This window comes from Fusarium graminearum, chromosome 3 (genome assembly GCF_000240135.3).
Source record: "Fusarium graminearum PH-1 chromosome 3, whole genome shotgun sequence".
Taxonomy (NCBI): Eukaryota; Fungi; Ascomycota; class Sordariomycetes; order Hypocreales; family Nectriaceae; genus Fusarium; species Fusarium graminearum.
Genome location: NC_026476.1, coordinates 78,294 through 104,024, shown reverse-complemented (window position 1 = coordinate 104,024; position 25,731 = coordinate 78,294). Strand labels below are relative to the sequence as shown.

Genomic DNA, 25,731 nt, shown 5'->3' with positions numbered 1-25,731 from the left:
GACAGCAATATCGGTTTGTGAGAGCTTAATCCCGTGCATATCCAAGGGACGTTGCAATGATGCAACGACAGGGAGGTATGGCTGAGACAAGGCATTATCCAATAGGACCATAGACGTATAAGCCTGCTCCACCGACGTACTCGCTACCCACAGTTTCATTACCGGTCTGAGGTGCCAAGTATTGATTGTCACAAGGAACAGACGGACAGCCCGTGGGGCTTTCGTAGGGCTATCATGCGGCTTTTGTGGAAGTTCCACGGAGGGTCCGTGGAGTGTCCGTAGCCAGATCAAGAAAGAGATTTAGGGGAAAATAAACGAGTCATGCGATGTTCAATAACACGGTTGCGAAACAGGAGGATATCGAGACCCTAATCTTCCTCCGCCCTGCTTGACCCATCTTGACTCATTAGATACTATCAATGCTCTAATGTATTTGCGCACGTCGATAATCTCAGAGAAGTCAACGTCAGCTTTGTTAGACTGAAAAATCTCACACAATTGCTCGCCATTGCTCGAATAGTAAAGAAATCTAGGGTAAAGCTGCTCAGTGAATGAAACAAAACCCTATTTCGCCTGAGACTGAACCGGTATTTTCGTAATGATAGAATTGAGTAATGGACTGATAGATAATTTAAAGAAATATATTGTTTAAAGTACCCTAGAGCCCTTCTTGGATATCAAGTCAAATATTGATAACCCTTGCTTACTGCTTGTCGACTACTAACTCAAAGAAACTCTCGATCAAACTTAAAACAGCCAAGGCAGCACCATATGTCATGTCCACAGGGCGATCGTTGGCCTCCTCTTTCGGGTTGTCAGTCAAAGAAGCGCCTTTTTTAGTACGAAGCTGTGTTGTTGGCATCTCCTCGGGAAGAGGATGGAAAGGCAATCCAGTGGGCATGCCACCACCTCTCTTCAAGGGTTCACCGATGTCCTCGAACTCGTATTTCTCATCCCTGTCAGTTGGGGCCTGCTTGAGTAATTCCAACACAATATTGTACGGTTCAAACGACGGGTTGCCATTCTGGAGACCCTGGAACATGACGTATACGGCTCGGATGACACTCTCGAGTGCACCGACAATCCACGCGTGATGGGAAGAAGCAGCTTCCCCAACAAGATAAAGCTGGCCGAACGCGTTGGGCTTGATAATCTCTTGCCACATATTGGAGAACTGGCCGGGCCCAAAGTAAGCGAACGCACCTGACATGTGCTCATCCCTGTACCAGTCATAGCCGTGATGATCAATATATTGCTCTTCAAGATGCTTGACCAATTCCTCAAAGGGAAATTCCTCTCTGGCATGGAGCCGAGCAAGGTCATGAATAATTAGCCTCTTGAGCTCCTTATCGTCGTGAGTCGTGTTGTTGGAGCATAGAGAGCCTAGTCGTTGAGCGTCCTGACCCCAGGTGTACGAGCAGAGAAGAACAGCTGGCTTCTCGGGATCCCACTTGTCCTCACCCTCGTTCTTCAAAATGTTGTATGAAGGATATACGCAGACGCGCAGAGGCAAGTCGGTCCGCGATACTCCACCCTGCGCGATGCCAAACGGCTCCTTTTGCCACCATGCGGTTCGGAACTTCATGCCAACCTTGGCAGACGCACCGTACCCGAGAGCTCGGATAGCCTGCTTAGTACCCCAGGAAAGACCGGCATCGCGAAGTTCCATACGCTGGAGGGCACCAAGAGTGGTACTATTGAGGACAGCAAAGTACTCTCTGTCCTTGCTCTCAACCTTGTTGGTCTTGGGATCAGTTCTGATGGTGTGAAGCTTCATGCCTGTATACTTTCCAGCTGCACGTAGCGGGACTTGAGCGTCGATTGAACGGACGCACGTGTTGTATTCGATACGCTTATTGGCCTTGGCAGCCATTCTCTTTGCGATCTCTTGGGCACCGCCGTCGACGCACCACCAGTACTGGATATCCTCGGTAGCTGGGTTGTTATCCATATCATCGGTGTGGAAGTCAAGTTCCTCCAAGACGCACTCCGTGAGGGACTGGTTGTACCATCCGGTACCACTTCCAAAGGTTAGCCGTGGTAAAACGGAGTGCCACTGATGACTTACTAGGTCATGGTCTCAAGCCACTCGATAGTGTTGAAGTTGTAGCCAGGACCCAATGGGAAGGGCTGGCTCTTGTCCTGAGGTGGAGGCGTGTCCTTCTTTCTAAGTTCGTGGGGTTGACCTCTGCAAATGTTATCAGTTTTTGTCAAAGACAACTTTATCAAACGAGTGACACATACGAGCCGAGGAATTGGCGAACGCTCATATGGTCGGCCTTCATTAGTAGCTCCCATAGCTCCTGAGCCCTCCGGCTTCTTATCGGTCCGTCATTCTTCGTTACTTCCTCTTGATCTTTCTTACTCCCTTCGTCCAATTCGCCGTTCTTTTCAGCAATAGCGAGCTTGAACTTCTCCTTGACTTCCTTCATGAAAACACCTAGGGCTTCACTAACGAGTTTATTGGGATCAGTCTTCAAGAGACTAGGGACTGGTTAGCTGAGCCCATTTTCTTAGCATAAGATCGGTTGTAATACTCTTCCGGAATCTTTCCATTAGGGGGTAAGCCACCATTGACTTTGTATGGGTCATTGGGATGTTTGTCATCGGCCCAAACATTGCCTTCGTGGGATACGTCGTTGAAGTAGGAGGGACATTTGTTGAGCACGTCCTTCAGATAATAAGGAATCAGGCCTGGCTTGCTCTCTTGGGTGAGCCCAATGTACTGGAACAGTTGAAAGGTTCTACAATAGAGTAAGTAAGACTTCCTGATTCATTTGGCGTATCAAAGAACCTCTTCATAATTGAGTTGTTTGGAAATCGCATAGCACCGACATCATAGTAGTCGTGCTCTTCATCAGAAAAGTGGTGAGTGTACAAACGCCCACCAAGTCGCTCCGCTCCCGCGGCTTCAAGAATATCGTAGTTGATCTTGAGCCCTTTTCCCTTGAGATTAGGATGATCGTTGAGCCAATCAAAGAGCAGAGCAGCGAACAAACCGGCCACTCCAGCTCCAACAATGCCCACGTCAATCTGACCTTTAGCCTTGGGGATGTAGCCAGGTCCAGTGAGTTCTTCTGTGACTTCCCTCAGCTGGCCTATGTTGATCTTTGGGGGAATAGTGACGTTAGCTTTGGACCCATTCACGAGATCAACAACACCCTTGAGGTCGTAGTCCATGGTTGCTCGAGCGACATCACGCGCCCACATATGCTTGTAGGACTGTGTCTTTTGATGGACTTCGATGAAAGGTTGTTCAGACGCCATGATGGAGATTAGACTGGAGGATTGAATAGGAAGATGTGAATTGTTTGTCTGGAGAAAAATGAAAGAGGGCAGGACCTCGCTTATATGCTTTGTGTCAACCTTGCAGGCGTACGACTGGCCTCTCTATAGCTGTACAGTAGTATCGTGATGTACTGATGTACCATGAGTGCATCTAACCCTCACCGTATTCCGTCTACAAGATGCATTCCTGCAGAATATGACTAATTCTTCATTATGCAACGATCGACCATGTGGACTGTATTGGCTGGCTGACATGAAACCTTGGAGGGGTTCTGCGAGCTGCTTTGGGGTAGGTTGCTGCAATGACAAGAGACATAAACCTCTCATAAGGTGTTGTGCCCTTTACCAAGCGATGATGGCTGGCGGCAAAAACCTGCATGCCTCAAACTATCGATTATCGTTACGGCCTTGTCTCAAACAGGGTCTAGATTCTTAGCCAAGCTGCCAGTCAGCTAGTGTCCGCACTTGTGCCATAGAGTCGATGAACCTCAATTGACGAATCGTAGTCCCGGTATATGGTGGGGCAATCGAAGCACCTTGAATATCTGGACTGAGACATAGCTATTGACAGCGAAGTCTGGAATGCTCACCTCTTCTAAGAACATGCCGCTAGCCCTAGACGTCGTTGAATCACAAACATGGCGGCTGTGGAGGCGGCTGAAATGCCTGTTCCCCGCATCAGGATCACCACATGCCACTTTGGTCGTTGTGCGTGCGGCTGAACAAAGATGGTCTGGCCTTGAGATATAAGACACTTTTGTCACATTATCAACTTATCGAGGCTGGATGACTGCCAAATAACCTCGCTGAGTCTTTGATTGTTTTTCAGCCGTAGGATAAGAGGAATGCGGCAAATTAAGTATCCTTCCTTTGCGCACTTTGGAATCACTAGTATTAATAAGTAAGGCTCTAGGTGATTTAATTGGCCAGTAATATAACATTTACGATAAGAACACAAAAGACTGACCCTGGAAAATGAAGCTAGTACCTGCACTATTGGCACAGCTGAGGCTGTAGTATGTCAATAGTGCCAAGCGCTAAAAAAAAACGAAATAAACCCCTGATGTGAAACAATTGACATTTTAGATGTCTCTGGGTTCTTCATCTTTCTTCTGTTTTATTCTCCCTTCACTCAGTCTAACCCTTGTCGCTCTTTTCTACAGCGAAAATGCGTTTCGTTGCGTTCCTGTCTTTAGGCCTTGGTGCCAATATCGCAATTGCAAGTGTTTGCAAGCCTCGAAGTCGAACACTGACCGACTCCGGTAAGTGGAATGTATCAATAGCGCATCGATTTATTTATTAACTCATATTTAGGCAGCGTATCTACCGAGCCCGCATCTGCAACCTCGACGGAACCTGTCGCTATCTTTACTACAAGTACAGACATCGTGACAACGACTACAGCCTCCGTCGAATTATCTATCAGTGCCACATCTACAGACGCCGATGTGACTTCTACCGAGGCGACAGAGTCAGGAAGCGCTAGCATCGAGCTCTCAGCTTCCACTGAAATCCCTACTACAACTGCTGAGACAACGACATCTGCTGAAGCAACCACGACGTTGATGACTACCACCACTGAAGACACATTTGTGCCTATTCCTACCTTTAATATCAAGGCCCTAGGCTCAGATATCGATGGTCAATTGCTGCGAGGCGATCCAGTTCGATATAACAACCTCGGGTGGTACACGCCCTCTCCCCCAGTTCTCACTTTCTCTATCGAAGCTAGCACCAACTATGTACGAGAGATAAACACCGGGAAATACTTATGTGTTTCTTTTGGAGGCGATGGTTTCCCCAACTCGAATACGCTCTGCGACCCTGATAATCACTACGCTGGAATAGAACCTCTCACATGCGAACAGACTCGCGACCGAAAGCTCAAGTGCTCTGCACCAGCAGGTGAATGCCACTTGGACGAGGTGATGGATACTACTTATTGCAATGCGGTTCCTGGTACCTGGGACCAGTTTGATGTAATCCATGGTAGGATAATCAACACTCCTGCTCTTGTCATGGTATCAAGCATCAATCCTCCCACAGCTGATGATTTGGAAGCCATTGAGCTTCAAGTCGTTCCCTATGCGGGTTAAATTCTTGAACATCTGACTGGCATCTAATCTCCACTTCTCTTCTACTTATCTATACAGTTCTATTTTATGCAAGTTTCTACTGTTAATAATTCTTCACTGTATCAATTCCTCCCCTTCCTCATAATAGTTAAACTTGTTATCTAAAATACAGAGAGCAAAATGGTCGCAGGTATGTCAGTGATTAATACACTAGTATTCTATATAAATTAAGTCTATTCTGCCCCATTTATTTACGTCTGTATCGCAACTGCACTGGTTATGCTTGCGACACTATACTAGTAGATATGGTATTCTAAAGTGTTTTTCCTCAGCTGTTAAATGAAATCAATCTGTAAGTAGAAGCTGAGACTCTTAAGCTTTTAGAGCTGACTCGGCCGCAATGTGATAATAGCATTAGTGTATGTTGTGAGGCCTATTATATTAATAAAGTTTAGAAGGCAGCAAGAGGATCGGATACCTTCCATAAAGCTATATTTAGCTAGGAATAAAGAGAGAGCTTGATTGCAGCTTCCTTCCTTCTAATTGATGCAACTGAAATTACTACATGCTGTAAAGTTTAAGGGCGTCGTCGTCTATATGGTTGGCATGGGCCTTTGTGGAAGAAATGCGGCGCATTTCGGGTTCTCTGTTTACTGGCCTAAATGGAAGTGCGGCGCATTTCTAGTCTACATTCTTAAGTAGGGAAGGGTTAGAAAATATTTTCCTCTACAGCAAGTGGCTAGAAAAAGTGTGCCACTTCGCTATAGACCTGTGGGATCTCTCTACTAACTATTCTAAGGCCTATGAATCCTTTGTTATAATCAGTGCTATTTATAATTAGTTCTACCACTTACCCAGACTAACACATAGGTTTGAGTTACTTATTATTCTTATAGTGTATTACCTGAACCATTATGAAGATTAAATTGAGTTTATTAATCTATAAATAGAACTTAATATTTACTAAATAAGTGGCTGATATAAGAGTAATTAGCCTGTATTACTATTTTCGACTAGGGCTGACACAAGTATTATTTCAAATTCGCGCATAATAAATTCTTTTCCTTTAGTTTACATACTACATTATCTATAAATAACTATCATCGCTTTACTTTTCAATTGTCTTGCAATATGCAGTCTAATACTTACTTACCCCTTTGTGATAGTCCCAAAGCTATGCGCCTTGTGCGTCTCGCGCCTTCTGCTAATTTTGGGCATATCTCTGTTACTGCCCAGCTCATTGAGACTTCGTGGGATGAGTGTAACTATGAAGCCTTAAGTTACTGCTGGGGTAAAAAGCAGAAGAAGAAACGAATCCTGTTGAATGGGGAGCAGTTTGAGATCACTGCAGACTTATATAATGCGTTAGAGCATTTGTGTCTTGAGCATGAAAGCCGACAACTTTGGGTGGGTTTCCCCTATGGCTTGGTAAATGGGTCACTGACATTGAGTCCACAGATTGACGCGATATGTATCAATCAGACTGACACAGACGAGAAAAGTCTCCAGGTGCAGAGAATGCGAGATATCTATCAAAACGCTGAAAGAGTACTCATTTGGACCGGTCCATCAACGACCAATACCCAACAGGCGTTCGAAAAAGTGAATCAACTGCTGGCATGTAACGATATGAATGCTAGGAAAGACATATGGAACGGAAAGGATGACCGATGGATTCATTGCCTCAATGAGATCATCAAAAGGCCGGTAAGAAAGTGCTGTGATATTCAAACGAATTACGAGCTAACCAGCGATAGTACTGGTCTCGTGCGTGGACTGTTCAAGAGGTTGTCCTCGCTAGAACAGCTCTACTCTATTGTGGCCACGACACAATCCCGTTCTTTGACTTTGCCCAGTTCCTGACACAAGAGACAACACGTGACAAAGTCAAGGTCAAATATGCTCTGTTCAGTTATCTGAAGATGGTTTCTGAAATGCGTAAGCCGTCATATCAAGATCCACCAACAGGTTTGTTCGGGCTTGCATATCAACTTCGCTACCGCCAATGTACGGTCTCTCACGACAGACTGTATGCTTTCCTCGGGCTATTGAGAGGTGAGAGCCTTTCTACGGAAGAACTCCACGTAGACTACAAAATGGGCCTCCAGAGATTATCCACGATATTCTCTAAAGCAACAATGATGAAATACAAAACGTTGCTTCCACTTGTTCTCGCAGAAAGGATGTTCCCAAGCTTTCCCACCTGGTGTTATGATTGGTCAGCAAATACACCGGAGCCAAATCAACTTTGGCATGGAAGACGTCTATTCTGGACTGGAGGGCTCGACGATCCTATTTATTACCCTTTACATTCTACTCATCACTCAGCAGCAGGGGGACTCCCAGCACGTCTCAAGGTGGATTTTGAATTACTCGATATCATTTCAGTTCAAGGGTTCAGAATTGGCAATATAGCCAGTGTAGGAAAAATTGCCTATAGGAATACTGCGAGGCCAAATTACGTCCGACTATTCAAGAATTGGGAACGTATGCTTGGAGGTCCGTGGGAGGACACAGAAAAGACAGCAAAGTTTGCCAGGACTATCACAGGGGGTGCTTGGGATAGGGCTCCAGCGTCCTGGAGAGCATGGAATACTAAAGACTACTCGGAAAGGTGGAATCCTGATTATTTCCGGTATCAGGTTATCCCAGATCTCACCCGAATTGACACAGGATACCACATGAGCCTTCACCAAGGTGTCGACATACGGAATGATGAAGCCCAAATCAAGTATGACCGTATTCGTGACGATGCTTGCGAAGATCGAAGGTTGTTTATACTCGAGAATGGAGACTATGGCACCGGTCCATCTGAAGTCAAAATCGGGGACCCGGTTGTTATCCTTCTCGGCAGTCAAGTTCCTCTGGTGCTACATAAGAGAGACTATAATGGCCCCCGGGGTTGGGTATATAGCGACAAAGCTAAGCTCTTTAGTTCAACATGGAAGTTCTTAGGGCAAGCATATATAGATGATAGAATGAACTACAGTGGGGATTTGCAGCAGGATATTAATATTGGTCAGGTTCTCTTAGAAGACTTTTTAATGGATTAATATAAGATTAGTTAAGGGCTTTTATTAGAAACGTCCCAAAACAGATTGGTGGACGGACTCTGCTAAGCGAACCTCGGCGATCTTAGATGATCCCATGCCTTTCGTGTTCAATTGTCTTTGGAATGGTAACGACAACACAAACCAGCTTGGCGTACACTCCAAACGGAAGACAAGGGCATAAAAGGGTACAAAAACCGAAAACAGAACCTACAACAAATAAAAAAGAAAGAAAAAAAAACGATTCTCCTGCGTATCGCAGGTGGCGGTCTCTCCCGCCGGGAATTGAACCCGGGTCTCAAGCGTGACAAGCTTGCATACTGACCACTATACTACGGAAGATGAACTAGACGGCTGAAGCCGGCTGTAGTGCGTATGGTTTTCGATGGAAACCGGGGCTGCCGTACTAATATATAGGTCGTTTATTAACCGGGTACACATCGACATTAGGGAGGTAATTCTCCACGATAACCTCGATAACCCTAGTTTTCCGTTGTCCGCTGGTCGATTTTGACAGCAACGTCGCACGCCCAGCGCCCCGTCAATCAAATACTCTGAGAATTCGCTGGAGGTCGTTGGTTGGTTGTGCCCTCGCCCTTCTCAGCTATTGTCTCTATAGTTGAGACCTTAATCTTGCTCGCAACGTCTTTTTCGATGTACGACAGATCTAGGTCTTCTGATGGTGACTGCTCGTTCTGGTCGACGATCGTATCATAGCGAATGATTCTGCGCTCGTGAAATGGCGACTGAGGGCAAAACTGGGCTAGTAAACAAGAACTCAATCGGGATCGCTGCGGGGTACACGACCGCGGTTTGTGGCGAGTATCGAGAAATCGTTGGATGTATAATTTGGTAGGGCATATGTCGAGGGCTGCAGAACGAGAATAGAGTTCTTGATGATGACAAGGGGTATAGTGGGAGAAAAACGATGTCTGTATCCATGAAATGTCAGTATTCTTTGGCGGTCTCTAGATTGTAATGAATGGGGGACTCGGAAACAAATGAGGAGGAGTTAAGTCGACAACCCTCGTATTTAGGTGCGTTATCTTGATGTCGACCCATTTTGTGATTTCTATTATGTCCGAGGAAGGATTACCTGGTCCAAAGTGGTCAAGAGTGTTTACCACTTTTGACCACTCGCTCCTGCCCCAGATACTATTCTCGGGTAAAAACGGTAATTAGATATCAGAGCATAAATAGCAGGAAAAAAAAAGGGAAAAAAAAAAGAAAGCGACAAGAAGACAGTGTAAATACTTGTTTTCATCTCGCATGCGAGTCTTTGGAGATGGGTGATTGATTGTTGCTTCTCATTCGTGAGTCGCGTTTCAGCAGCCGCAGCAGTCGTGAGCAGTTCAATCTGGCGCAGCCGATAGTGGTAATACAGCGGGTGAAGCCAAATTCCCGTTGCGTCAAGGGTACGTACCAATTCAGCATTGGTATTGGATCCTTCACATAGCACTCTCTTCTGACATTACAATTTCTTTTACCAAACCATTCTCCAAATCATTCTGCGACAACAACTACGGCAAATCATGCCAGACTCTCCGACTCTGGGTGTGAGAGATTACCCGTAGGATTGTAGGCTACACATGAAGCTAAAACTTGTAATTAAGGATGCAATATCGTCTCCACGATAATACAGTTCGCCATTCAGTTGCTAGTCGGAAAACCACACATTCAAGGATGGGCAGACACATGAGAAGGTGGAATATATATCCAAGTTTGTGCATGTTACGGTACCGGCTGATTGCATCTTCGAACTCATGGAGGGTATCACGGCATCGCTAAATAAAGTTTTGGAAACTATATATAATACCAACTGTACTATTAGACACAAAGCGTGGGCTCAGATAGATCGTGTACAACATGATGGTGACGACACTTTCTCAGAGTCGCACCTCGCAACCCTTTTTCTGACAAACGAGACAACTTCCCTCAAATCCCTTCAGTTCTCTGGAGCAATTCTTTATGCCTCATTCCTAAATCCCTAATCTCATCTGCAAACTCCCTAATCTTGTCGTCTCGACTCTCGTTATGCGCTGTCGGGTTTACGCGGGATCTCTGATAAGATTGAAATACAATATCCAAATCTGTTTCAATAGTGGCTAGGACACTTCTGAGCATGGTATTGAGTCTTTCTGAGGTTAGTTTGATCAATCCTTCCATGCTTTCGGAGATTGCAACGGCCATTTGCGGGAAGATAACTCCCTGTTGGATGTGCCCTTGGACGATCGATCTTTGGCGTGCGGCTTTACCGGTCCCTTTACAGTTTGGTCTCGTTAGGTTATAGCTCTTCGAAAAAGAAAAAAAAAGAAAAGCACGCTTGAGCGGCGGCTGACAAGGGTTATGGGCCAAGGGAAACATATGCACATACCATATTGGCTAGCGGCAGACCTATATATAGGGATCATATCTTGAAGTATGTAGGAGTTGTAGTTCGACTCGGAAGCGTATCTGCGTATCGCTCTATCCAAAGTATTAGCTATATGTCACAAAGACAGTGCAATAGATGGCAGCCAAAGACAAGCGCTTAACCCTACCTTACTTCGGCAGAGAACTGTCTCTTTTCTCTGTTCATCCGGTACTCGAGGTTTCCAATCTGGACAGTAACACTTTCGACGATAGGCTCAACGCGGAACTGCGGGAGTGAATCTGTCAAGGCAGTTACTGTCAGCCGCTCCACCAGGATTAAAACAGTTCCACTCACCATACAAACTAGATTTAAAAGACTCCAGCCGACTCTTGACACCGTCGAGCAGAGCAGCGAAGACATCGGACACTTCTTCTTCGACAAGGTCCCATTGACCTTCAAGTTCCATTCGCATTTTCCATATAATCTTGGCATTCCAGTTCTCGTGCCCTCGCTTCAAGGTCTGATGAACTCCATTGTTGAGACACCATGCGTTGTATTGAGCTGTAAAACTGTTAGGGTTATGTCTTTCTAAGCTTGCGGGTTTGTCTGCTAAATTACTCCAATGCCACTATTACGGTCAAGTTAGCCTTCTTCTCGCCTTGCGTATAACTATTTAGTCACTCACAGTTGTCCATACCGAGCCTTCCTTGCTTGCAGCTTCATCCCAATGCTGGTCTCTTCGACCTAAAAGCAAACTAGATTAGGGTTATGCCTCTCTTTTCAATGAGCTATGGACTACAACATACTGAAGAACGTCATTATCTGCTCCTGAAAGCATGTAGTAAAGTCCTGTTTGAAGGTATCGACAACATCAGACATCTGTGTGGTCCTTTAGCATTATTTGGTAGCACTAAGAACAATTCCCGAGCCCTTACCTGATCTATAAGCTCGGTGACTCTTGTGTATACAGAGTCATCTGGCTGTTCAATCTCATCTTGCTTTTGAAGTGAGCTACAGGCCCATAAGTCCAGTGTATTGAGAAGCGCCGACAACCTGGAACTCAAGAAATGTTTTGCTTCACTAAACTGGGCATCAGCAGTCACACTGTGACAAAAGCGACGAAGATCTGGGATCCCGCTGGCTTCCACAAATTGAGCGTTTCCCTTTGGGCAATACTTCTCGTACCACTTGTTGGACACGCAGAATACATCCAGAGTCCTGCCATTCATCTCAGACGAGTAGACGCTTTGAAGGTTTCGCTTGACATGTTCGTTCCGTGCTTGAACTAGCAAAAGCTCCTGCCTGTGCGATTGTCAGATTGGATTTGTAGTATACAATGGTAGCCAGCTTACTTCTTCTTTGCGGCTTTCTTCCTACTCCTGTCTCCAGTACACTTTGCGCTATTGATTTCTTCATCAAGGTATGTCATGGTTTCAGTAGAGATACTGTGGTTTGGACCGCAGAACTCAAGTCTTGCTGTGCGAAGATTGATCTCCTAGTTGGCAGGGTTGTTAATAGGCATGAACACGACTTAACCACGTCGTCATACCTCTGACTTGGTACACACAACTGAAACGTTCAATCGTTGTGTACCGGATTGTTCCCATTCCATTGGCATGTGACGAGAAAGTACATAGAATAGTGAAGACTTGAGAGATTGGTCGGTAATGGCACGGGATATCTTGGCAACAATGAGAATGTTGTCACATTTGATGAGATAATCTTGAGTTGCTCCAACTCTTGCTAGGTTCGTGTCCTGGAGCCCTTGAATGAGGCTATGTGTTAAAACACACTCTCAACTGAATTTGGTCAGACTCACCAGGTAGGTCTGCGAGGACAACTCCAGTTTTGAGAACTTGTGAATTAAGATATACGCTAGAAAGTCCGTATGTAAGATGTAAATTTTGAAGCGAGGAAAATTGGTCTCTTACCGGATAATCTTAGTGAACGGCCAGAATTTGTCTTGCATGAAGAACTTTGTCTTCTCAACACATTCCTCAGAAGTCTGTGCCGTTGATGTCCAAAAGCCGTCTACACCACCCGTTGGCCACTCAATTTCTCGTGTCCACTCGATCAACTGATCTGTGATCCGTTCCAGAGCCCCATCTGACATGTCCTGGGCAAAACTCTGCGTGAACTGTTTCTTGTGTTTGAACGCTGCGTGCAGCGCAGACCATGCTTGTTCGGATTGTCTCATATAGCGGTTGTAATCCTGTTCCGAGACTTCATTAGATTCCACGCCTGGGAGGAATAGCTGCCTATAGCTCCATAGAAGCTCTTTGATAAGCTCCCGAATTTCTAACGCTGAGAGATACTCGACATCAATGGTGATGGGAGTAATATGTTCTGCTTTCTTCTGTCGATACTCAGTAACAACTGAGGTGCAGGCGGACCCAATATCGCCCTATAAAGTTTCACATGACATTAATACCAATTCCCCTAGAGTCCATCGTAAATAATTCACCACAACATACCGTTTGAGCGACCCCTGGGAAGTGGAGTAGTGAATTAATAAGACTGCTCTTTCCTATGTGTGGTAGAAATGGTGTAAGCGACAGAACGAGCGTTGTTATCTGGTGGGTTCCTGACCTTCTCCTGAGTCTCCTAGAACGGCGATTGTGCGCGTGTCAGTGCCCTGGAAGCGTTGCAATCTCTTTGCATCGCTCAGGAACTTATCAATCTCTGAGCCTTCGTCCTTTGGAGCATCGGTTTGCATTTTTTCAATAGACCTCACAGCCTTCTGCGCTATATCGGAGGCTTGTTTCAATACGTCTTGGAAAGTGGCCGTAAACAGGGCATGGGGAGGTGCGGATTCCGCTCTAGCGTCATAGGGAGTGATGGGAACAGACGGCTCCGGAGTTGGAGACGCTATACCACCTGATTCCGGCTTGTCTACACCGGGCTGGCTGGGAGTTGAAGGGGTTGATGAGAGCAATGATGAAGACTGACGTCTACTGTCTGAACTAGGTGGGGATAAAAATGAGAATGCAGGTGCCTTGGTACCATTTTCACTTGCTGCATGAGCGATCTTTGCTGGAGATGCAGTGACATATGCAGGAGGTGATTGCTGTGGCGTTGCTGCTCGAGAAGGCGAAGGTGATGGCAACGGTGTCATGTTATGGAGTGTACCAAACGAGAATGACTCTGCTCGAGCGTCTCTATCCGTAGATGCGACATTTTGATCACGGCCACCGAATTGAAATACAGCATTCGACGTGATGCTTCGGTTCTGAGACGACTGGCCAAAGACGAAAACGCCTTCACTTTCAGGCGAGGAGGAAGAACCGGAGCGCGGAGAGGAAAATGACAGGTCAACTTTCCTTCGCAGCTGCCCGGGAGCTGCTGAGTGGCTGCTGCCGTATTGGGGAGAAGTCTGACCGTCTCCTAATGACAATCCCTCAAAAAGGATTGACGGCGGGTCTGGTGAAAGATCTGCCATGTTGTGATTTAAGATGAGGAGGAAGGAAAAGTTTGGGAAAGAATCTAGATAGCGTTAAGTAATGGGTTTAACCGTCATATAAATACCTCATATCACGCTGGCCTCGCCAGGTTATAATGTCTGTTGGTCGTGGTTCTTATGCATGTTGGTTCGATGTTCTGCAGGGGTGGACAGGCATGGGTTTCAGTCCATATAGATAGAACCAATCACAGAAGCATAATCTTGCTATCACGCCTGTCTTGTGATCATTATCAGCCGGTAGCCGCTTGCAGATCTAAAAATATCATACAGGTAGGAACTGCCCTCAATTCTTTTTTTAGGGCTACATTTGATTGTGATCTCTTATCTTCTTACCCTATGGCTTACCGGGACAATCCCAGAGGTAGCATGTAGCTGAAAGGGTCCCACACGTAAGCGAGTGCAAATACCAGATTCCAGCTACAACAGATATAGGATTAATAACTTGGGGTATAGACTTTCCTCATAGCTCTAGCTATACCGCCCCAAGCCACCGGTTTAGCCCGTGTAATTAGCATTCCCAGACCAGGCGACGAAAAATCATGCGACCTCAGTCTATTTCAGAAGCGCGGCTATGGAAGGTGATCCAGTAAGTTCGCAAACAACCTATACATAACTTGAACTTGGTTGGCCTACCTCATCGTTAGTGCGAGGCGGTAAACATAAGTCAAGGATTCTGCAAGTTTTATAAGGGGTAAAAGCTCACCGTAGCAGGATTCGTAAATACACAGATCTGATCAGCATGGTCGATCGTCGAGTTCGAATGCAGATGCCAGTATTGCCCGCGAACGAGCTGCATATCCCCAGCCCCTATCGCAATCTGAAGCTGAGTTGCAAAATTCGTCCCATCGCTAATAGGACCCGCAACTGGACCGTCCATCGATATGGTATTCACAATGCCATCATTTGGCTGAAGTTGGTCCGCCGTCATTCCTAAGATGCCAGGAGGAGGGGTATTTAACCCCCCCATGGCGTAGGCAGGAAATGATAGTAGTGGGAGCACGTCCGACCGAGGTATCTGTAAGCCAGGCGGGGGAATTTGAGCAAAATATCCCAAATTCCCAAGGTAGTTGTTTGCGACATTTGTCATCCACGTCAGAAATTCCCTGGCTCCTGGCGCTCCGAACCGGATGGCCGTTCTTAGAGTCGGCGCCAAGATTCCGCCGAATATTCCGCCAATATTGAAAGTTCGCACGATTGGAAGCAAAGCGAGTAGGCCGTTTACCTCCGTAGTAGTGAGGGTTTCGTTTGGGAATGGCACTGTCGCACAGAAAGACATGGTGAAGTAGTAGGTAGCTGGCGAAGGGGCATATGCGTTGAGAGCGGCTGCACCTTGAAGACTGTTGTCCTCTAAGCCATGGTTGCCACCATTCCACCAGAGCGTTACATCGCCGGCAATTCTGGCACGCATCTGGCTGTAGAACTCTCCTGGGTTCCGTGAGAAACCCCAATGGTCCAGGTGCAGATCGTAAACCCTGTTTGGTCGGCTTTCAAACGAGCAAGAGGTAACAAAGTCCTGGAGGGGGCTCAGGTTGGGCAAGAGAACATTCCGTTCTAAGGTCAGATATTGACGTCTGTAACAGTACTTGTAGAAATATGACTCACTTGTACTACGTCTGTCACCGTTGTGCCCTTGTGGGGGGTGCCTAGGGTGACGACGGACTTAACCCAGTCCTGACGGTTGCCAGCATTGATGGCGACGAAGTCGCCATTTAGTCCACGCAGGAGCTCGATCAAGTACCTGATGGTTGTTCCACCTTGCGAATGGCATATGAAATGGACCTTATTAGTAGCACTCCATGTCCAGGTTGGTGGGAGATGAGCTGCTGCAGCGGGAGGGTTATAGACGACTGCTTGCCACGTCTGAGCGTTGTTGAGCAATGCGGGATTTGCTGGATTGAAGGCTGGATGGTTGAGCCCGAACTGAACAGGAATCAAGGTTGCAGGTGCTCCTGGCAGGTCAAATCCACTACCCGAGTTAGCCCAAAGACTTCTACGACATCTGATGGTATAGTGAGACTTTACCCAGGACCATTCCTGTTTATGTTGTAGAGCTGTGCGTGAATCTCACAAGCTCGGTCCCTGTTTGACGAAATTGGGCCGATGCGAACAACGATCACGACATAGCCCATCGTTGATAAGCCTAATGCCAAGTCTTCGAAACCGCCGAAATAGTTTACTGTTCCCAGAAGAGGCCGGCCCCATCCACTAAACCCGGGGACTAATCGGTCATGCGGTTAATTGCTCTATACATCCTTCACTCTTTTTTAGATTAATATCTTACCTAATACAATAGGATACCCCGTTCTCGGCAAATTTTGTATTGAATTGACTTGATCTCGCAGGTTCCGGATACCCATATTTCCATCGTCAATAGGATGGGTTTGCGGGTCGAGATTGACCATCGGAGTTACGGCAGCCATGTTGAGAATTGTGATGTTAAATGATTATTGACGGCTGAGACGTAGCAGGGTCTGATGAATCAAGCTTATGACTGGTTCCATCTTATAAATGTCCAAGTTGGAAAGCGCAGATACGTATCTAAATTTCTAAATACGAGGTTGGACTTGCATCATGAATACAGAGGGGTGATTGTAGCTATGATGAAACCCTGACATACTAGAGCCGCCAAGACGTAACCCAGGGAGAGGACTTGAATGGAAATGCGACTTCGTAAGGGAAAGGCGCGTCATAGGGTAGAGAGGTTTCAACAACTAGGGCGAAAGGCAGAAGCAAAAGTCAAAGGTACTATTGGGGCACTGTAAGATTGAACAACAGTTGTATGTACATCACATTCACATTTCGTGTTTCCGGTCAGACATGATTCCTGTCCTGTTCGAATATTCTCGTATAATTCAAGCCGCTGAGATCACCATTTCGTGTTATGACATGCGAGACCACATATCACATTTACATCATAGTACTATAATACGTATCTCCGCAACTTAACGGAGAATTTCCAGCCATGGCTCTTGGATAATCTGAAGGTTTTGATAGTTTGAAATCTTTGGTGACCATACTACTGTAACTATTGAAACAAGTCTCAGCTGCATAAAATATCACGCGATTTTACGGCATACATGCCCAATAACACCACACTGCTTTTGAAATTAATTAATTGGTGTTATCTGAGAGAAAAGGATGTTCATTCTTCTACTGTCTGTGTTCATTAACAGCGTGATCAATCACTCCATGATCAAGGAAGGCGATAGCCTGCTTGTAGCCGATCAACAGACCCTCTGGATCAACCTTTGCCTTAATTTTCATAGGCGCTCATAGTTGGCACCATAGAGACACGAGTTCCACTTCTACCAATTACTACTAGTAATGGCATCCTATACCATTCTTTTGCGACCCGTGCACGTCGCTCTGCTGGTTTAGCAGCGGCTAGACGAATTCACCACTACTATGCACATATCTCCAATACCATTATAATAAGAAGACACAGTCAGCAACACTCATTTAAATAATAACAAATATAGCTTTATTTCTTCTCAGACTTTCATTATATATTTATAAAGTTATATTTAGTAATTAAAAAAAAATAAAAAAATTTAATAAGTATCTTCATCAGCCTCTTCCTCCCAGGCTTTTCTCCTCCTCAAATCTTACCAACTACCAAGGTAATAATCACTGCCCTCATTTAAAACTGGGATTGGTTGTGAACAAATAGGATAATCCATCGGATCCCATTGTTTAAACCCATCCTGCTCTTTGTCCCATTCTAGAGGGATAGTATTGAATCGGACGAGAGAAATAGCATGATTTTCTGCTATCCCAAGCGTGCAATTGGTGTCTGCATCATGATATGCAAAGAACCATCCGCGATAGTATATAAGCTGGCAATCTTGATCATCTCTTGGCCATACCAAACCAGGAAGTTGACAGTTTGCGTGTTTTTCATCCAAGAACGGATCGTGGACCCAATCATACGCTTCTTGTCCTATAAAGGCGTTTACTTTGCATTCACCGCCTTCCTCTTCCTGCTGCTTAAGGTCTATGACTCTGTTGACCTTGCGGATCTGGCGCCAAATAGCACCTCGTGCCTTCATTTCTTCAAGAAAGTGTATATCGCATTCTGCAGCTGTAGCGCCAGGCAGAAAGAAAAGTTCATTGCGAAATGAACCGCCTCGACCAACACTTGATGGAGTAGTTAAGCTGTGGTGAAGTGTTCAGCCGTCAAAAATCATGCGGCACATCTAGATGGATCATATAGTATACCCAAGAAGCGAGAGGGGGTAGCAGGCCATTGGATTCACTAGTGTTCTGTGACATCAAGGCTGGTTTGCCTGTGTAATCGTTAAACATGCGACTATAGTGTACGTATTTGCGTCTGTTGCGGTGAGTTTCGTGGGCTACCTTCCGTATACTCTGATCCTGCAGTAAGTTTATCGTGAGTGCATCATGCTGGAAATTGTCTGACAGTTAATCAACAGCATGCAACATGCCTTTTGCATCATGATTCTTCACTGTCCTCCTCTTTCCAAAAGCTATATTCAGCCCTATCCTCGAGTTGGCCCAAGACATAAGCGTGCACGGAGCATATGCGTAAAATATGCTATGGACGTTGCTAAGCTCATTGGTCGCTATAAACTACGCTTCTCTCTGCGTCGTGCGAATGTATTGTTCGCCCATATGGCATTCACGGCAGCCCTGATCTTGGTACGCCGCTGTAGCAGAGCTAGAGAACCATGTCAGAACTCAGGTAACTGCGCATCTGGATGTTGGCTGCCAGGCATTGGCCGAGCTTGGCAAGGTGTTTGAGAGCGTATCTAGAACATTTGATATCTTACTATCAGTGAAAAAGATGTGGCAAGCCCGGCTGATGGGCTCATTTCACCGGAAAAGATCATGGAGTGAGAGTTGAGGGAGGCAGAGTCGCAGCAAAGACGATGGAGAATCTCCCACTTTGAATCGGACAATTTTCGTAGAAGAATTGTTCGGATTCACCCCGATCCCTCCACCCCAATAAGCACATTGGTGTTCACGCTGCTACCTGAAAATAAAGCGGGGAATAAACGGTTTTCGATTGCACAATCGACCCCTTATTACACCTTGTGGCTAAAAGCTCAATTAGGTTTAATCTCAACGTGCTGCAGGCTGCGCAGGGAGTGGGAAAGCTCTTTTGTCTGCCTACAATTGACTTGTCGACTCTTCTTTTCGGGTAAATACTGGACGATAATGGGAGCCCGGCCTCTACACGGCCTGTAGTTCTGCCATAACTATAAAATTGGCCTCAAGATTTACAATTATTAATCACATGACTAAATGGTGTCTATGGACAGTTCGGGAATATAATGCATAGGGTAAGGCCTAGATATTCCTGTCATGCTTAAGCGTAATGCCGTTATGCCGTTATGCCGTTATGCCGTTATGGTCTTCCGAACGTACCCGTAGTTGGCATTGCGGATAAACGAACTCCCTCGCACACCTACAGCCATCTCGAGGGTCATTATATATAAACCCATCTGTAACCTGTAACATAGGTTCCTAACTCTATCTGAACCCATTAGTTTTCTTTACATCAAGTGTAGAAATATCATCTATCCACTGCATTGGCTTGTCATTATGCCGTCTATTATCCAGCATGCCCTCGCCTGGGAAGCAATCGCCAACGGTGTCTTCTCTGTCGCTTCTATTCTTTTCCCTGGCCGATTGCTCTCCTCTTTGGTGGCGTTGGAGTCAGTCCCCAATAGCACGAGTGCTATGTTCAAGTTCTTCGGTGCGACGATGCTCGGAATGTCAGCAACCATGGTTCTGTCTTTGCCGGATTCCACAGACGCTGCAGCGAAACGGAAATTAACATACGCATCATGCGCGGTTATCGAGAGCGCCCTCGTATCTGTTGTCCTCTGGCAAACTAGCCGGCCGGAAACTAGTGGATTTACCTTCATTGGGTTGTTATCGCTCTTGGGCTCAGTAGTGCCGGTACTCGTTTGGCATTTGTACGTGCTGCTCTCGAAACCTCACTGGTTCGAGCCTGAGTCTGCATGTGTGGCAGAAGGTAAAGATATCAGGTCTCCGTATGTGCATACATAAGCTAAAATATGATATATCAGGAAGAAAGGCGTTGTGATTAAATAGGAAACTCGCAAAAGATTGAGGATTACGGGACAATTTCAAGGCGGAAAGCGTCAACTCTTTGAACGATAGAGCCCCGTTACTCTATATCATTCAAACTTGATCAAGGCTTCAGCTGGATTTTCAATGCTCTATCAAATGCTCATATCAGAGGAATGCAGTCGACTCGTGTTTCTAGGTGAATGATAATAGTCGCGACTCGTGTAGTTGGTTAGATGGGCATATGTCGATGCAGAATGTACTATAGATAAGAGAATACAGCCGCGCCAAATTCGAAAGCCGAGCGGTTGGCCCTGGGCGGTTAGCTTGCTTCTTGTACTTCGTAGCAGTTATGCCAATAAGAAATGAGATTTAAGTCGCACATCCTCAGTAGTCACAATTCGAAGAACGAAATGGTAGTAAAATAAACATGCTTGTTTTAATGGTAGTCTACTAAGCTGATAGGATTTGTTCAGCAGGATTAAACTATTTTCACTGCGCGCTCCTGGAAATGCACGACAAGTTTTGATATTCTATAAAATTCTACATTTTGAACAAAGTAGTCTAATGCTAGCTACAGACAACTGGCTGGAGCATGATTAGTTGAAACTCAAAGTTACTTAAGTCGTAATGCCTCTTTCCTGCTATTAATGTATAGAAAAGTCATTCTCTTCCAAGAGGTATATGTTCATATAAAACTCAGCGTGTCTCATTATATTGTTCATCCAGTGGTTAATGCCAGGATACCTACCCTGGATGTCGCGCTGGTGCTAGAATCTGTAGTAATAGATGCGCCAAGTTTCAGTAAACATGTACCGTGGGCTTGATGTGGCGGCCAATCAAAATCAGTTTGTGTCACAGCCGGTTTCGAGCAACGGCTTTTTCATTGGTCGCCACCGCCGCAGTGTGGCTTGATAATCGCACTAATGGCTTTGAGGCGCGTGTGTGTTATTATCTAACGAAGGAAGCTAGCTAGCTAAGGAATGGTCAGGTGGAATTATTAATCCCGAGACTAGAATCACGGACGTGTTTGTCCCTATTCTGGAAATTGACAAACAGGGCCTCAGAAAGCTAGAAGAAGGATAGCGTGTATCCTTTTATAGCTGTGCAGGTGAATAAAGGCCTAGAAGCATGTGAGGTCACTCGACACCGTGGCGGGCGAGAGCTTGTTTATACGCATCCGACACCCATCGAGTGTGTAAATCAAAATCGACGTTGGCAGCTGGTTTGAGTGCGACGATGAATTTGCCGGCCACAAGACCTTGCTTACTATCCTTGTCTGTAGGAAGAGCAAGGGTGACAGTGGCAAGACCAAGTGCTCACAACGTTCTATACGCCATAATGACAATTTCAGGAGGATGGCAAATAAGTACAGAACCGACAACGTTAGTCATTCCTATTCATATTAAGCATAAATGAGTGATCGGCGTCCTTGCTATACTGAGGAAGACAAAGTGTCATTTCCAGCTGCCATCATAGTCCATATGCCCGCTCTAACTCTGGTCTGCATCGTATCCGCCTTTTCACCTTCCAGTTTCAAACTAGGACCTCGTAGCTATATTATCTGACGCGCGGACCTGTTCGGCATTGCCCAGTAATTACGTTCTTTAAATACGGCATTGTATTTTTCCGAGTACGCGCTTCTGTAAAATCATGGTATTTGTCAGGTCAGATGAATTTCTCAATACTATGAACAAGCTATTCTAGTTCGACTGCGGATGCGTCTCTTGGGTGTTTGAACTTAATTGTGGGTGTGTGAGTCTTATTTAGAGTTGATGGATCCGATAACTGATGCTTGCATAATGCGCTATGCCTCGGTAAAAGTTATTGCCGTCAGCCAGGCATTAAGCTAAGGTCTATAGTGCTCACATTGAACTTTGAAGTAGACCTTAGTGAATGGTCGTTTTGTACGCATCGCCCCCATGTTCCATTCAGAAACGCACCGGCTTTTGTGTGCCATCGACGATTGCTGGAACGAAGGCCAAGTTAAGCAAAGTTGCACTAGTTGAAACCCATCACATTACTTTAAACCAGGCTAACACGTCTCAGACATAATCAAGGCACGGAAATAACTTCAACATGACGAGACTAGTTTAAACTAAATGACAAAAGCTATGCGCTGATTGCCTACTTCAACACCATACTCTCCCCCATCGACAACCCACGCACGCGAGGACTCACACCAATAACTGTTGAAAGTCGTGACATCCAAATCGATAGATATGTTCTTTGTCTCGCCCGGATAAAGACTAATCTTGGTAAATTCCTTGAGTTCTCTTGATGGCCTCCAATCAACAGTACGTTCTGGTGGAGAAATATATACCTGCACAACGTCTTTACCGAACACGCTGCCGATATTAGTCACGGAAACGCTGACCTTTAGGACAGAAGCCATCGATGACTTGTCTAGATTGATCGTCAAATTGGCATAGGAGAACGAAGTGTAAGACAATCCGTGACCAAATGGGAACTGAATTTGTGCAGCTGGAACTGGAGCTCGATATCCAATCGCCAACCCTTCAGCATATTTAATGACGAAGGATCCGTTACCGTCCTTCTCAGCAGGGAAGTTCCCAAAGCTAGGCCAATCCTGCAGCGTCTTGAACCAGGTTGCTGTCAATCGACCACTCGGGTTAACCTTTCCAGTGAGGATATCGACCATGGCCTGCGGACCTTCCTGGCCTGGGAAATGCATGTTGACGACAGCATCAACGTCGCCAACAAAGCTGTCGATATCGATTGGATTACCGCAATGCAAAAGTACCACAGTCTTCCTCGAGGCCGCAGCGACTTCTTTAATCATGGCGACTTGGTTGTCAGGCAGAGTGATTTCTTCGAGGTCAAATCCTTCAGATTCGTATTGTTCGCTGCGGCCAGCGTAGATAATAGTAATGTCGGATGACTTAGCCACATCTACAGCCTCCTGTATAGCTTGAATTTCGTGATATTCCTCTTCAAAAGCCAGTGTAAGTCCGTATGGGGTTGGTTCACCAACTACAAGCTTTCTTGAATTCATATTGACGGAGATGCGATAGGTCTTTCCAGCCTCCATTGGAACCTCGATGCGTGACTCAAGCTTGCGAAGATTAAACAAAAATTGCTCAGTTGTGATATCGGGTGCATCGCCTGTAAAGATAGTGATGCCATCAACCTCAACAGTAAAAGATCCCGAGTGTCGAAGCGCTAGTATGTGAGTTCCGGTCGTTTTTGGGACAAGGTTGCCTGTCATTTTGATATGGGAGCCAGCCAACACAAGTCCAGGCTTGGTCCGGGTCATGAGGTTGACAGTGGCTTCTTCCAATGTTTCAGTGAGAAAAGGGTGGTCGCACCCAGCATTGAAAAAAGAGACCTCAACCCCTTTCTGGCCTTGATCTGTAGTAATAATCTCTGGTGACACGATCGGGATGATGCGACGCATACGAACACCACTAGCATACGATACAGATTCCGTTCTGGGGAATGCTTCTCGTAAAAGATCGAGTGGAACCTGGCGATATTGAGGGTTGCAGGATGCGCTCCCTCCTCCAGTAAATACTGCCTTTTTGGCATATTCGCCAACAACCGCAACCTTTAGGTCATGGAGACTCTGTAGAGGCAGGGCTTTGTTTTCATTTTTGAGAAGAACAATACCTTCATGAGCAAGTCTCAGAGCCACATTATTGGTAGATGGGATGATCTCTGATGTCATTGATGTTACACTTTGTGCTCCTTTCGTGCGATTTCGCAGGTCAAGAAGTCTTGATACGCTTGCATCAATACAATCTTGACTAACATCACCGTTCTTGATAGCGGTAATCAGCTTCTGGCCTCTGAATATTGGGACAGGCATCTCAACGTCCACGCCAGCCATCATGGATTCAACAGTAGAGCGAGTGCCGAACCAGTCAGACATGACAATGCCTTTGTAATCCCATTCTCCTCGGAGAACATCATGAATGAGGTCTTTGCTGTCACAGCAAAAAGTCCCGTTGACTTTGTTGTATCTGATGGTATGTTAGCGAAAGCGCGCAGTTGATGAATGATAGGATACTTACGCTGTCATCACACCTGCAGGGTTTGATCTCTGCAACAGAAATGACCAAGCAGCCAAATAAATTTCCCGCAAGGTTCGACCGTGAGAAGTTTCATCAACATTGTAATAGCGCCGCTGAGTTTCGGAGTCATTACAGACGAAATGCTTTGCGCAAGCTGCAAATCCTTGACTTTGGATTCCGTTGACGATCGCTGCAGCCATGTAGCCAGAAAGAAGCGGATCCTCACTGAAACATTCAAAGTTTCGTCCCGCTCGAGGATCTCTCTGGATATTGATGGTTGGACCGAGGATGATCTGGGCGTTCTTCAATTTCGCTTGGCTAGTGAGCTCGTGACCCATTTCTTTGAGAAGCTCTATGTTCCATGTTGACGCTATGCATGCTGTGTTTGGGAAGCAGGCCGTAGTTAATGAACTGTCAAATTCAGTAGGTCGTATTCCGCTGATAGAGTCCGCAGTCTGGTATAGGTCAGTGCTTGTAGAGCACAGATTTAGATCCCCATGCATACCTGGAGCGGTGGGATGTTCTTCCTAGGTATCCCAGCAATGGACGTAAAGTCATCGGGAGTACCTGAGAGTAAGGAGACCTTTTCCTCCAGGGTCAAACTCTGTAATACAGCTTGAGTATCCATATCTCCTGGCTGAATATTTGGATTGGAAGTAAATTACTGCTGACAGTCGCAAGCTTGTATATATGCTTGGATGACTTGACAGGCAGTGATAATGCTGCAGGACAGATGCTAGGGCTTGTGTAGGTAGCTTGTAGAGAGTGAAACATGTATGATTACGTTAACAGGTAAGGAATTACCGAGTTGCGCACCAATATACGCTTGTAGCCAATTAGATTGCTTCCGTCTAGTTGCCGGCCGTCGGATTTCCCGCGTCAAAGTGGATGGAGTTCGGATTATCCGAGAACACGAAACCGGTGCTACCCCTCCTGTCGCAGTCACAAGTGACCAAATCATGTATCCTCGGAAGGGCACACACAGCTGGGTCAATCAACACACAGTCCCACAGGACGATTTAAAATTGTTGATCTGTTTCCTTGACCTTTGGCCCCTAAGCGGTATTACTGTGCACAGTTTAGTGCATAACGTCAATTCAGGAGGGATTCAAGTTGCATTGGGAAGCTTTTTAATTCGCCAAATCATTCAATGTGTTGTACCACTACGATCAGCCTGTGCATTTTTAAATGTATAAATAAATTCTCTCATGGGTGAAATGGAGCAGTTAAAAGTTATCATTAGGCACGCCATTTTACGTTGGGTAGTTATCATCTTAAGTTCAGAATTCAGTTCAAGACATTAACTTCAGCCGTAGGTAATATACTGAACTTTGCTAAAAAAAAACATCAAGCCATGTAAAGAAATATCAATGGGTACCACAGAACCAGTCAAATTGATCTTCACGGTAATTAT

General features: G+C 45.7%; 10 protein-coding genes and 1 non-coding gene across 11 annotated transcripts; 3 read left to right on the top strand and 8 right to left on the bottom strand.

The window, feature by feature from the left end:
- Positions 1-703: 703 nt before the first annotated feature.
- On the bottom strand, positions 704-2,432 carry FGSG_12593 (uncharacterized protein; the record flags this gene model as incomplete). The annotated part of the gene is made up of 3 exons (XM_011324852.1): positions 704-2,021; positions 2,069-2,188; positions 2,245-2,432. The coding sequence occupies 3 exons, from the start codon at positions 2,430-2,432 to the stop codon at positions 704-706; spliced, it is 1,626 nt and encodes a 541-aa protein (XP_011323154.1).
- A 256-nt stretch (positions 2,433-2,688) lies between these two features.
- FGSG_12592 (uncharacterized protein) lies at positions 2,689-3,180 on the bottom strand (the record flags this gene model as incomplete). Its single annotated transcript, XM_011324851.1, has 1 exon — positions 2,689-3,180. One exon carries the CDS (start codon positions 3,178-3,180, stop codon positions 2,689-2,691), a length of 492 nt encoding a protein of 163 aa, XP_011323153.1.
- A 1,276-nt stretch (positions 3,181-4,456) lies between these two features.
- FGSG_12591 (uncharacterized protein) lies at positions 4,457-5,384 on the top strand (the record flags this gene model as incomplete). Its single annotated transcript, XM_011324850.1, has 2 exons — positions 4,457-4,550; positions 4,603-5,384. The coding sequence occupies 2 exons, from the start codon at positions 4,457-4,459 to the stop codon at positions 5,382-5,384; spliced, it is 876 nt and encodes a 291-aa protein (XP_011323152.1).
- Positions 5,385-6,494: 1,110 nt separating this feature from the next.
- On the top strand, positions 6,495-8,416 carry FGSG_12590 (uncharacterized protein; the record flags this gene model as incomplete). Its single annotated transcript, XM_011324849.1, has 2 exons — positions 6,495-7,070; positions 7,121-8,416. 2 exons carry the CDS (start codon positions 6,495-6,497, stop codon positions 8,414-8,416), a joined length of 1,872 nt encoding a protein of 623 aa, XP_011323151.1.
- Positions 8,417-8,683: 267 nt separating this feature from the next.
- FGSG_20627 lies at positions 8,684-8,755 on the bottom strand. The gene has a single exon. It is a non-coding gene; the product is annotated as a tRNA-Asp (tRNA).
- Positions 8,756-8,958: 203 nt separating this feature from the next.
- Positions 8,959-9,847, bottom strand: FGSG_04714 (uncharacterized protein; the record flags this gene model as incomplete). Its single annotated transcript, XM_011324848.1, has 3 exons — positions 8,959-9,284; positions 9,510-9,568; positions 9,837-9,847. The coding sequence occupies 3 exons, from the start codon at positions 9,845-9,847 to the stop codon at positions 8,959-8,961; spliced, it is 396 nt and encodes a 131-aa protein (XP_011323150.1).
- A 1,102-nt stretch (positions 9,848-10,949) lies between these two features.
- FGSG_12589 (uncharacterized protein) lies at positions 10,950-14,205 on the bottom strand (the record flags this gene model as incomplete). Its single annotated transcript, XM_011324847.1, has 8 exons — positions 10,950-11,065; positions 11,121-11,327; positions 11,573-11,645; positions 11,702-12,025; positions 12,316-12,541; positions 12,698-13,170; positions 13,241-13,254; positions 13,356-14,205. The coding sequence occupies 8 exons, from the start codon at positions 14,203-14,205 to the stop codon at positions 10,950-10,952; spliced, it is 2,283 nt and encodes a 760-aa protein (XP_011323149.1).
- Positions 14,206-14,908: 703 nt separating this feature from the next.
- FGSG_12588 (uncharacterized protein) lies at positions 14,909-16,646 on the bottom strand (the record flags this gene model as incomplete). Its single annotated transcript, XM_011324846.1, is given in 4 exon segments — positions 14,909-15,808; positions 15,829-16,277; positions 16,295-16,444; positions 16,508-16,646. 4 exon segments carry the CDS (start codon positions 16,644-16,646, stop codon positions 14,909-14,911), a joined length of 1,638 nt encoding a protein of 545 aa, XP_011323148.1.
- Positions 16,647-17,831: 1,185 nt separating this feature from the next.
- Positions 17,832-18,275, bottom strand: FGSG_12587 (uncharacterized protein; the record flags this gene model as incomplete). Its single annotated transcript, XM_011324845.1, has 1 exon — positions 17,832-18,275. One exon carries the CDS (start codon positions 18,273-18,275, stop codon positions 17,832-17,834), a length of 444 nt encoding a protein of 147 aa, XP_011323147.1.
- Positions 18,276-19,791: 1,516 nt separating this feature from the next.
- FGSG_04712 (uncharacterized protein) lies at positions 19,792-20,307 on the top strand (the record flags this gene model as incomplete). Its single annotated transcript, XM_011324844.1, has 2 exons — positions 19,792-20,246; positions 20,283-20,307. The coding sequence occupies 2 exons, from the start codon at positions 19,792-19,794 to the stop codon at positions 20,305-20,307; spliced, it is 480 nt and encodes a 159-aa protein (XP_011323146.1).
- Positions 20,308-22,381: 2,074 nt separating this feature from the next.
- On the bottom strand, positions 22,382-24,945 carry FGSG_12586 (uncharacterized protein; the record flags this gene model as incomplete). The annotated part of the gene is made up of 3 exons (XM_011324843.1): positions 22,382-24,266; positions 24,318-24,772; positions 24,823-24,945. The coding sequence occupies 3 exons, from the start codon at positions 24,943-24,945 to the stop codon at positions 22,382-22,384; spliced, it is 2,463 nt and encodes an 820-aa protein (XP_011323145.1).
- Positions 24,946-25,731: the final 786 nt, after the last annotated feature.